This window comes from Prionailurus bengalensis, chromosome D3 (genome assembly GCF_016509475.1).
Source record: "Prionailurus bengalensis isolate Pbe53 chromosome D3, Fcat_Pben_1.1_paternal_pri, whole genome shotgun sequence".
NCBI classification, from domain to species: domain Eukaryota; kingdom Metazoa; phylum Chordata; class Mammalia; order Carnivora; family Felidae; genus Prionailurus; species Prionailurus bengalensis.
The window spans coordinates 30,982,462-30,995,246 of NC_057356.1; the positions used below are offsets into that span (position 1 = coordinate 30,982,462).

Sequence of the window (12,785 nt, forward strand, 5' to 3'; positions counted from 1 at the left end):
TTCTTTGTATATTCTGGATACACGTCATTTGCCACAAATATGATTTGCAAATATTTTTCCCATTTTGTAGACTATTAATTTCTTTAACCAGTGTCTTTTAATGCACAAAATTTTAAATTTTGATAAAGTCCAATTTATCAATCATGTTTTACTGGATGAATGAGTTTGGTATCATATCTAAGAAATCTTTGACTAATCCAGGGTCATGAGGACTTTTCCCTATGTTTTCTTCTAAAAGTGTTATAGTTTCAGTTCTTAAATTAGGTCTTGAATCCATTTTGAGTTAATTTTTGCATATGGTGTAAGATAAGGGTCAAAATTGCACCATCACCATTTGTCAAGAAGACTACCCTTTCCCTATATATTGTGGCATCTCTCTTGAAAATCAATGGACTTAAATATGAGTTTATTTTTGTACTCTACATTCTCTCCCATTGATCTGTATGTCTATGCTCATGCCACACTGTGTTAATTACTATATATTTATAGCAAATTTTGAAATCAAGAAGTGTTAAGTCCTCTCACTTTGTTCTTTTAAAAATTTGCTGCTGGGTCCTTTGCAGTAATATATAAATTTTAGGATCAGTTTGTCAATTTCTGCGAAGAAAGCTTACTGAAATTTCTATGGGGATTGCATTGAATCTATAGACCATTTGGGGGTAAGTTGTGATCCTAACAATATTGAGTATCTCAATATATGAACTTGAAATGCCTCTTTCCTTAGGTCTTTTTCTCAGCAATATCTTGAAATTTTCAATGTACAAACCTTAGGGTTTTTGTTTGCTAAACTTATTCCTAAGTATTTTGTGAACTGAATTTTTTTTCTTTTTTTTTTTTCTCAACGTTTTTTATTTTTGGGACAGAGAGAGACAGAGCATGAACGGGGGAGGGGCAGAGAGAGAGAGGGAGACACAGAATCTGAAACAGGCTCCAGGCTCTGAGCCATCAGCCCAGAGCCTGACGCGGGGCTCGAACTCACGGACGACGAGATAGTGACCTGGCTGAAGTCGGACGCTTAACCGACTGCGCCACCCAGGCGCCCCCTGAATTTTTTCTTAATCCCATTTTTGAATTGTTCATTGATAGTACATAGGAAGACAACCAACTTTTTGTATATTGATCTTGTATCATGTAACTGCTGAACCTACAATTTTTATGGGTGTGAATATTTTAGAATTTTCTATATATAGTTGTGTGCAAATAAAAGACTGTTTCACTCATTCTTTTTCAATGTGGGTGTCTTTCTCTTCTTTTCCTTGCTTGATTACACTGGTTACAACCTCCATTATAACATTAAATAGAAGTGGTGAGAGTGAATATCTTTGTCTTATTCCTGATTTTATCTGTCTTTATTAAGTATGATGTTAGCTGTTGGTTTTTGCAGATGCCTTTGATCAGGCTGAAGAGGTTCCCTTCTATTCCAGGTTTGTTGAGTTTTATCATGAGAGATGTCAGATTTTTATAAAACACTTTGTCTATTGCAGTGATCATGTGTTTTTTCCTTTTATTAATATGGTGAGTGGTATTAATTTTATTTTCAGATGTTAAACCACCTTTGCATTACTGGAATAAATCCTACCTAATTGTGGTATATAATCTTTTTTATATGCTGCTGGATTCTGTTGGCTAGTGTTTTGTTGTAGATTTTTGGAATTATATTCATGAGATACTGGTTTTCTTTACTTGTGATGTCTTTTCCTGGCTTTGGTATCAGTCTCATAGAAGGAGATGGGAAATACTCCCTCCTTCTCTACTTTGTAGAAGAGTTTATGAAGGATTGGTATTGTTTCTTCCTTAAATATTTTTCACAGAAATCACCAGTAAAGCCATCTGGGCCTGAGTTTCTCTTTGTGGACAGATTTTTAAGTACTTATTCGATTTTTTTTTACTATTCAGATTCCCTATTTTTTTTAAGTCAGTTTCAGTATTTTGGGTCCTTTTTGTCTGAATACAAATTGTTCCTTAACAGAAAATTGTTCGTATTATTCCTTTACAATCCTTTTTTTTTTTTTTTTGGATAGTGAGTTCATCTTTCATTCATTTTGCTAAGTTATCTTTTTTTCATCATCTAGCTAACAGTTTGTCAATTTTGTTGATCTTTTCAAATAATCAATTTTTTATTTTGATTTTCTCTATTGTTTCTGTCTTCTATTTCTTTTTCATTCTTATTTTCTTCTTTCTTTTTGCTTTGGGTTTAATATGCTTATTCTTCCCCAGTGCCTATGCCCCTCTAGCTTCTTAAGTGGAATCTTAGGTTATTGACTAGAGATCTCCTTTTTATTTTTTCTTTCCCAATATAGGTTTTTATAGCTATACATTTCCCTCTAAGTACTGCTTTTGCTTCATCCCACACATCCTGATGTGTTTTTATTTTCATTTAGCTCAAAATATTTTGATTTTCCTTGTCATTTCTTTTTTGACCCATGGGCTATTTAGAAAGTCCTTTGGTTTAATTCCAAGTATTTGTAGATTTCTCAAATTTCCTTCTGCCTTTGATTTCTAATTCTATTGTGGTAGGAAAAATGTTTTGTATGATTTTAATCCTTTTAATTTTATGGACATTTGTTCTATGGTCTACCCTGAATAATATTTCATTTATGCCTAAAAACAATGTCTATTTTGTTATTGTTTAAGTGTTCTATAGATGACATTTATATAATATGACATTTATATTAATATATTAATTTATATTAATATAATATATAATAATATAATATATATGACATTGATAAGGTTGTTTAAATCTTTTTCTATCTTTATTGATCAGGGCTATCTTTTAAAAGATTGTCACACTGATATAATCCTCTTGTGGCTTTCCACTGATTTTAGAGTATCTAGGTTTCTTTCCACCCTTGCCTATCTCTATGTATTCATCATGTAACACTCTTCACTTTGCTCAACTTAATTAACAAGCTAAAACTACCTTTGTATCCTTTTATTGATATCAAGACCTATTACAAAGACATAATTAAGATAGTGTGATATTGGTGCATGGATAAATAAGCTGACCTATGGAACAGAACAGAGTTCAGAAACAAACCCACATATGTATGATCACCTTATACATCGAAAAGGTAAAAAAAACAGTGGTATAGGGGAAACAAGATGGTTTTTATCAAGAAGTGGTGCTGGGAGAGCTAAAAATCCATAAAGGAAAACTTCTACCTTAAACCCTACCTCACATTATTAACAAAAAAAATCAGTATGATTCAGATTTAAAAGGTAAAACAAAAAAGATTTTGAAGAAAACATAGGACACATTCATGATCTCAGAATAGACAAATATTTCTTAAGCAAAATATGCCAACTATGAAAGAGAACACTGGTATACTGTATTAAAATTAACAACTTATTTTCATATGTATTATATGTATATTTCATATAGTCTCACAACATAATACATTCAACAAATGACATGTATCCAAAATTGATATATTTTTGAAAAACACAAGACAATACAAAAGATAGTCCATCGAACAGAAAAGTGGGCAAGAACCTGAACAGATATTTAACAAGAGGATAATCAAAAGGCAAGAATTATATGAAAAGTGAAATGAAATCTGATTAATAATCAGTGAAAACTAAAGCCACAGTGAGATACCACCACATGCCTGCCAGAATAAAATGACAAAGATTGACACTACCAAGTGTGGGGCAATTGGAACTTTTGAAATCTGTTTGGCAGTATCCAGTAAACTGAATATAATGTACATAATGGGACCCTGTAATTACAATGCTAGGCAGAAATGAGTACCTATGTGTACCAAAATTCATGTACTAGAATATTTGAGGCAGTACTATCTATAATAGTTCCGAACCTGGGAATGAACCAAACATCCATTGGATAAATATGTGGTTTATTTACACAATGGAGTACTATACAGACAGAAGGAACCACATATAAATACATGCAACAAAAATCTTACAAACATAATGTAGAGCAAATAAGCCAGATATAAGAGAATACATACTATTTGATTCCATTTATATGATGTCCAAAAACAGACGAATCTACTCTATGTTCTTAGAAGTCAGATAGTGGTTATGCTTGGGGAGGTAGTACCTGGAAGGGAACATGAGGGGCCATCTGGGTTGGTGGTAACAGTTTGTTGATTTAAGTGATGACTGTATTTGTGTTCCATTTGTGAAAAATCGACTGGTATATGTTACATTTCACTTAAAAATTTTAAAACAAAATGATTTGCCTCTGCTTAATCAACTCAGACTGAAGTGATTCTTTCTCTTGACCTCTCCCTTTGGCTACACTCTCTCACACTTATGCTACCACCTCCTGCCACTTCCAAATGATGAGGGTGGGAAAAGAACCATCCCCCATTCCCTAACATGCAGACTAAACTAGATTTGCTACAGAGCTGGTTGCTAAAGGAGCAAGTCTACCAAAATATGAAGTCCAAGTTGATCTTTGCCCTCCTGCCTGTTGATTATTCACTTTTTACCCTCCTCCCCTAGGACACTCAAATGCTCTTCTGCTCTCTCTGCCCCAAATCCTCTTACTCAGATAAATGCTCCTCTCAGGGAACACTTAAATATCAAAGGTTTGAACCAAAAGGTTGGAGCACCAACCAGTTAACATTTCAAGTTGTGGGTAGTGCACAGGTGAGAAGTCATCTGGGTCTTTGTTAACACCCCTGGAGATTGGGGTGCAGGCTGGACTTGAGGAATATGGGTGCTCAAATCTTGGCTCTCCCTTGGGCAAATTTGTACCTTCTCTGTGCCTCAGTTTCATTATTAAAATAGGGATTAGTGCTTACTTCAAATCATTATTAGAATCAAAATGAATTAACACATATAAAAGATTTAGAAAAATAACTGACCCAATAAATGTTGGTTGTCAACCTGGCTTTATCCAAGGTATGCTGTCCCCAAGCATGGCTTGGGATGAATCTAGAGATGAGGGCTTTGGGGTTAACCCAAAAATCTCCCCAAACTGAGGAGGGCATTCCTTGGGCATCCCACACTTGCTTAGTACTGCAGTGAGGAGCAGGTACCCATGCTTCAGGGCCACATGGGAGCAGAGGAGAAATTGAGAAGGTGAAGAGCTGGCTGTCCCCCCAGCCTAGTCACGTATATCTATAAATAAATAAGTGTAGGAGCTTCTGCACTGACTGCCTTCAAGGAATCAGGAATGTTGCTCTGTCAGAGGGTGAGAAATGAGGTGTGTAGTTCTGACCTAACAGCATCTAGGGAGGTGGTGATTCCATATACCTATACTTCCTATTTGACTAAAGGGCCAGTAAACACCACAGGCATTTTAGTACAACTTTTATTTAGGGCCCTGGGTTCTGGATCTGGCCTTTACTTTGAAGATGCAGAAGTGTTGGCAGTGACTGGCTCACAATGCATACAAAGCCTGAGGTAGACAACAAAAAGTCAGTTTATCACAATGCAAAATAATAATCAGTCGGTAGAATATTCACACTGGCATTTCCTCTTAGGCAGACCTACAGAAGAAGCCAAATCTTCAGTAGAAAGATACTTGAAGATCTACCAAAAAATAACTTAGTTGCAATAAACAGGCCAAAGAACACATCCCCAGAAGAACTAATGAGACTGGAAATCTGGACCTCCGATAGTGGACAATGCTTTTTCTGCATCTCCACTGCTGACCAACATTGCACCGTCTCATAGCCCGTCACTTGGTACACCTCTGCTCTGATGCCTATCAATGCTATCATAATTTAAATAGCAATCACATTTCCTCAATTTCCAAGTTTGGGGACCAGGGAGGCTAGGAAACTCTGTACTGGTAATCTACCTTTCAGAGTCATCATGCATACTACTTAACAGAAGTCAAATTTCTTTGGGGAGTAACACTGGAACCAGAGGCTTGGTGGGAACTGGAAGAGCAATCATTACCCGCAGATGGCTATAGTGTACAGGTTAGGACCCCTTCACGTTGGATGCAGCTGGAAATGGTCGGTTTGTCTCCCTGAATACTGTGGCTACACAGTACCTCTCCTTTAGTGTATTCTAGGCCCAAAGACTTCAACCTGAGTATTCTTGTTATGCCAAAATCCAGCCATGTTCCCTGACCAATCCTCCCAATCCTTAGGTTGTGTCCTCTCACAAATGGCTGGTTTGATCATTTCACTTTCATCCTTGGAGGACAAATTGGAGTGCCTGTAGTCACTCCCACAACTACTCACACATCACTGACCTGACAGTGAAGAGCCATGTCCTCTTCATAAGTTACAAGTCTTGAATGGAAAATCCCCAAACTTTCAGACTGTGGGTATGTGGGGGTGGGGGGGAGGGGTGCTAAGTCCTCCCAGCTTTTACCGTGGTGATGGGAGATGATGGGCAGGATCCACCTTTTCTTAACAGTTATCCCTGAGTCACTGCCCAGACACTTAGCTGCAGCAGGAACGCATCAGGGAATGGGGGGAAGAGCAGACGTAGCCATGAGACCAACAGAGCTCAGGGGCAAGGGAAACACTAGAACTCTGCATCCTCCTGGTATGGCTCTGCAAGCCTCCTGCACACACAACAGCTTACTTGCTCAGACTGAAGAGATCTGCTCAATACGCTCGTGTTTTCTTTGCTCCTTTCTACCCCTTCAGTGAAGGCTCCAGGGACTCCACCTTCCTTTTCTGCTTTGTATCACCATCAAACACTCCATCCTTCAGTGGGATCCTAAAGAGCAGGAGGCTAAAAATGTCTTATTACTTGCTTAGAATTAACTAAGACCATTAAATGAAAATGATGATAGGAAATGATAAAAAAGCTTTACATCCTCTATCAAACTATCAAAACATTTTCTGGTACCTGCCCCAGAATTAAAATGAACCTGGATATGTACACTAAGAGCTCACCATCCCTACCTCCCCAGCACCATTACCAAAACTTTGTTAGTTAATGGCAGCCACCACAGTCAGAAGTACTATTATTTATTTCTCCAAATGACTTATGGCAAACCACCACATAAGGCAAAAAGACTTCATTTTTGTAAACCGGTAACAGTTTGGAGGTTGACAGATTGCACAAGAACAGAAATTAGGTAACCCATGTTCTCTTGTTAAAAGGTCTGTTACTCCAACACCATGAATAATCTACATATATAAACAAATTAAGAAACTTTACCTTTTAAACAAGTACTCTGGATAGTTATAGAAAGTAATGTCTTTAGACCTATGCATTAAATAAATGATTTTTAAAAGAATACACAATTGCTCTGCTTTGTTCTCTTTAAGTTTTTCACTACATCTAAACACTGGCAAGTTTTTTAAACAGTGATGTAAAGTAAAGACAACAGTTCACCTAGGTGTCTGTTGGAAGAGGAGTCAAGCAAGAAGCCAGGGCTGAAAATAGTAACAGTTCTGAAATGGCAAATGCAAATTCTGAATGGTGATGAGATGCTGGACCCTACTGTTCAAAGTACAACGTTGTAATAGAAGAACCGGTACTGCTTCTCTCTGGGCTGAAGGGGAGTAACAAATCTATACAGCACACAGTGCCAGTATCCTCTCTGACATCAGGGAGAATTAATCTGAAGTCTGCTTGTCAGTTCCCTTTAGTCACATCCTCCTATTGCAGTTTCATACGTAAGTCTGAGGAAAATGTGCAACAGGTTCACATGGGACAGGTTCATTAAATTTTGAGAAAAACAGCTATGGCATTTTTGTTAAATGAAGAAAGGGAAATGTGTCTAAATACATTCTTGATAACAAGAAGCATTAATTGTTATGGAAGGAAATTCTTAAGATAAAGCCCCTAAAGTCCAAAACAATTTTATGCTGGCATCTAAAACGTTCCAACCAGTTCCAAAATTAGATCGTATTAGCAAACAGTTAGTATTTACAGTGAAATGTAATAACTGGGTACAATTCTAGGTAAATAACTTTATGAGCATCTACAATTTTGTTTTAAACTTGTAACTTTAGCGATGTATACTGAACATATTCAGTTGTACAGAACACAATCCATTTAATCTTGAAAAACACTATACATCAAAACAGAAATGAGCACACACTCCCGGCAAACCAGTATGCTCCCTCATCAATTCTACAACTACAATAAATTTAATACTATAAACAAACATTAAACAAATCAGAGCACTGTGGAAAGGGTCCAGCAGCTTTAACAAGTCATATTATAATTTTTATGCGCTAAGAGAGTAGAGAGGCAAATGGAATTCTTAGAACATTACTTAAAAATAGACTTTTAAAGACAAAGGTCCCGACTCATTCTTATATACACACACAAAAGTTCATCTGTCACAGACAGCAAATGTTGAATTTATACACTGGAGTTTCCGGCAGCGTCCTGCACATTTAGACTAATTAAAACAAACAAACAGGAAGTTGTCAAATCTAGGATGGATCACGCAAATCTGTACAAGACAGGCCACAGCTGTCCTGGGGCTACTGTATATGTGCTCACTGTTGCTTCTCAAATGCAAAGACCAAGTAAATACCTAAAAAGAAAGTAATAGAAATTAGAGTTTGGTTTCTCATATCGTCATGCTAAACAGTACAATTTTAGTCCTGTTCATAATTTGGGGAAAATTCTCAAGCTTCTGAAGGGAAAAATCCCATTATTTCTAAGGGTCCTCAATTATTTTGAGTCATATGTAAGTAGCTATGGGATTACATCTGTTTACCTGAAAACATATATCCACTTACTATAATAGTGACATTATATCTCTTGAGAAAACCAATTCAACAGTTCTAAACACCTCTAAAAACAGTTTGAGATAAGAAAAATTAAAAGTATAAAACCAAGAAAATTAAAATTAAAAAATCTTATAACTTAATTCTTTCTATCTGGAACGAGATGGGTAGGATAGCTGCACTACCTCGAGGACTTCTGGCAGTGACTCTCTAGGTTTTCTATTCAAAAAAAAACACTAGTAAGAATTATAAGGAACATACTATAAGGAACATGCATGACGTGCATGTTAAAATTCATCCACCTACCCAATTATTGTGTTGTAGGGCCTGATAAGGAAAGTGAGCCAAAAGCTATGTAGCTTTTGCTACATAACTGATAATTAAGATATTGATAACTGATGCTTAGAGATATTTATCTGGCCCAACAGTGATATTCCAGCCCCAAGAATACTCTCCTCTAAATATGGTTTCCTGCTTTGGCACGTGTTTACTCAAAGACACCTAAGTGCATCTACGGTTCCTCATTCTGGATCACAGTGAAGTTCAAATCTGTTATATCTTCTAAGATACCAGTAGATTTTATGGTGAGCAAACATCTAAAAGAATAAAAATCCTCAAAACATCACAAGGATGCTCAGGGCATACACTGGGACACTCAGCCAGCAAGTCAAGATAGTAGGCCATGTACCTTGGTGTCTTCCCTTCATGAGTTAACTTCTGAACAGGGTACAGATGAATGACTACAGACCATGTAAAAACCTCCTGATCCTCTAGCTTTTTACTCAAGCTGTCCAGGAGTACCACACCAGTCCTTCCAAGTGCTACTTTGGCAATACTATTCTCTGTTTCTTACCTACTAGTTCCTAATTTCTTTTAGGAGAAATGAAATATTGGGGCACCTGGGTGGCTCAGTCAGTTAAGCATCTGACTTCAGCCCAGGTCATCATCTCACGGCTTGTGAATTCAAGCTCCACATCGGCTATCAACACAGAGCCCACTTTGGATCCTCTGTCCCCCGCTCCCTGCCCCTCCTCTGCTCATTCTCTCTTTCAAAATAAACAAACTTAGAAAGAAATTAAATACTGCTGGCAACACAGTATATAGACAGACAGAGAATAGTCAGGGTCATAGCAACACATCAGATTCCTCCAGAAGACAAGGAAGCAAAGCAGTCTAAGATATCTGTAAGTACATCACAGGACTTAGGAGCAGGCAGTGTTATTTAGCTTGTCCCACACTCCAAGTGATCTGTCTCCAGTCCTACCCACCCCAAACACACTGGTACCTACGGGAGACAACCCAGCAATCCTGACCTTCCCTAAATCTAAGGTCATTTAAAATCACTCAGATGCAGTGTCTGACTTCAGATCGACAATTAATAACTTTCTTTCCTCTCTAAAACGCCTTCTGTGTAGGCATTTCACTTGGAATTTAAAGAAATAAATCCTGAACCACTTATAAAAGCAATTAAGCAACAATTCTCTTCTTTATTTTCACATTTAAAGAATCTTCTAGAGAAGCAACAGGTTCTGGTAATAGGAGTTTAATTAGATGAGTAGGAGTTTGAAGTACAGCTTCTACTTATCAGACTGTGACTCCAGCCCACAAATCCTCCAGTTTAGAATAGTGTAATTCATGAAAGACCACACTGATCCTGACATGCTAGAGTTTGGCTGCAATGTGGCCACTGCTCCTTTCCTACTGCTCTTCACATCTCTAACCTATCTCTCCCTCCACTGTCTGGGGCATCTAATTCTTCATCTGCATGCTATCACTAAAGTCCACATTGAGGTACAGAAACACAGTTCTAAACTATACCTAGTACCACCATCACGACATTTGACCAAAGTTTTCCTTACATCATACTTTAGGACTGGCAGGATGTCTAAGATACCTAAGTCTCCACTTTGGGAAAAGTAATGAAATGTACAGGTTTAGGCACACATTTCTCAGTCTGATGGTCCTCTAATCCCATTTCCACTAAGGGCACCAATATTCTGGGACAAACAGGCTCAACATGTTGGCTCTATTTGTATTTTTTCCTTTTCCTCTCTCTCCAATTCAGCAAGTCCTAAGAAAAATCCCTTCACACAGGCTTCCATGAGGCCATGGGTACAAGTATGAATCAGTTGGGTTAGCTCTGTGACCTCAGGTAAGTTATTTAAGTGCTTTCTTATCTGTGAAAAGGAGATATTAGTGAGACTAGTTTACCCTTAAAGTTATGAGGATTAAAAAAGTTACAACATATGAAAAGGCTCCAGTCATGCTTGAGCACATGTTAAATATTCAATTATACCAACTATTATTACTTCCCAGATTTTACTACTTTTCCTTAGGCTCTCCTACAGCTATTTTCCCTATTATAGAAACTTCAGCACTTAAAACAGTTTGCCTAGCACTGCATTTATTTGTGTCTGTTTCTTCCATTAGATTGTAAACATCTGGGAAGTAGAGACTGCAACTGTTTACTTTGTTTATCCCCCAAAGCCCTTTCACAGAACTTTATGTAAGTTAATACTCAACATTTATCAAATAGATTGTCTCCGATTACCACTTATGCCTTCAACATAATCAACAAATACTTAAATGAACAGTGGGAACTACCTTTTATGTCCTCAGGGCAGCCACATTAGGGTATTATCATCTTAACACAGAGGCCCTGGGTGATGCTTTCTCAGCATCCATTTGCTGAAGAACCACGGACTTCACAGATTTGCCAGGCCTCTGACTTCTCTTCCAAAGACAGGTATCTCACTTCAGAATGTCTTTGTACCAGGCCCTTCCCAATCACACATCCCTCTAAAATATCCTGCTCATTGCTGCTTCACTAAATGTTCTAGTACTTATTAATTATGCCTTTGTAGTCAACATCAGAGTGGCTAGAAACAAAATACATGGAAGTGTTCCATAAGCCAAAATTTCCAAAGAAATCTGAGGTAAAAACAGCAAATACAGATGCCTATGTAGTAACAATTAGGTAATGAAAATGTTTAAGAATGTTAAGGGTGCCTGGGTGGTCAGTCGGTTAAGCGACTGACTCTTGGTTTTAGTTCAGGTCATGATCTCATGGCTTTGCAGGTTGGAGCGCTGCACCAGGCTTTCAGCACACAGCCTCATTGCGATTCTCTCTCTCCTCTTTCTCTGCCCCTTCCTCACTCATGCTGTCTCTCTCATAATAAATAAAATAAACTTAAAAAAAAAAAATAATGCTCATGAAAGTTTATGTTAAGGAACGCCCTGCATATATTTTCTCTTGGCACTAAATAGCTGTGCAAGAAAAAGTGAGTTAGACACATATAGGGATTCTGTGTAAACATAAAACACACACACATACTAACATATATCAAAAAATTCCAAAGTTTTTTTGGGGCGCCTGGGTGGCGCAGTCGGTTAGGCGTCCGACTTCAGCCAGGTCACGATCTCGCGGTCCGTGAGTTCGAGCCCCGCGTCGGGCTCTGGGTTGATGGCTCAGAGCCTGGAGCCTGTTTCCGATTCTGTGTCTCCCTCTCTCTCTGCCCCTCCCCCGTTCATGCTCTGTCTCTCTCTGTCCCAAAAATAAATAAACGTTGAAAAAAAAAATTAAAAAAAAAAAAATTCCAAAGTTTTCAAATTTTAACAATCACTCTGAAACAATCTTTGTAAATCTACACTGACGATATACTCACTTGTGGCTTCCCACTCTGACTTACTTAAGGTTCCCTAAAATAAAAAAAAATAAAAAAAAATAAAAAGAAAGAACATTTTAGATTGAATATGGAAGTACATAAACACATATTTTTCAACAATGGACAGAAGTGCCCAAACAACCCTAGTTCGCTATAAATATAAGTTGACCCTTGAACGACACAAGCTTGAACTGTGCAGATATACTTATATGTGGATTTTTTCAATAAATGCCATACTGTAAACATGTTTTCCTTATGATTTTTAAATAACATTTTTTCTCTAGCTTACATTACTATAAGAATATAGTATACAATACATATACAAAATACGTATTAACTGATCATGTTACTGGTAAGGCTTCTGGTCAACAGTTGGGCTATTGTTAGTTACATTTTGGGGAATCAAAAGTTATAGGCTTACTTCTGACTGCATGGGGAGTCAGCAACCCAACCTTCACATTGTTCAAGGGTCAACTGTATACATAATTTA

General features: G+C 37.4%; 1 protein-coding gene across 1 annotated transcript in view; it reads right to left on the bottom strand.

Moving 5' to 3' along the window:
* Positions 1-3,840: 3,840 nt before the first annotated feature.
* Positions 3,841-12,785, bottom strand: part of RNMT (RNA guanine-7 methyltransferase) — a 34,236-nt gene continuing 25,291 nt past the window's right edge. The window contains 2 exon segments of the mRNA XM_043559404.1: positions 3,841-8,434; positions 12,296-12,329. Of these exon segments, the coding sequence (XP_043415339.1) occupies positions 8,397-8,434; positions 12,296-12,329 (72 nt within the window). The 3' untranslated portion in view covers positions 3,841-8,396.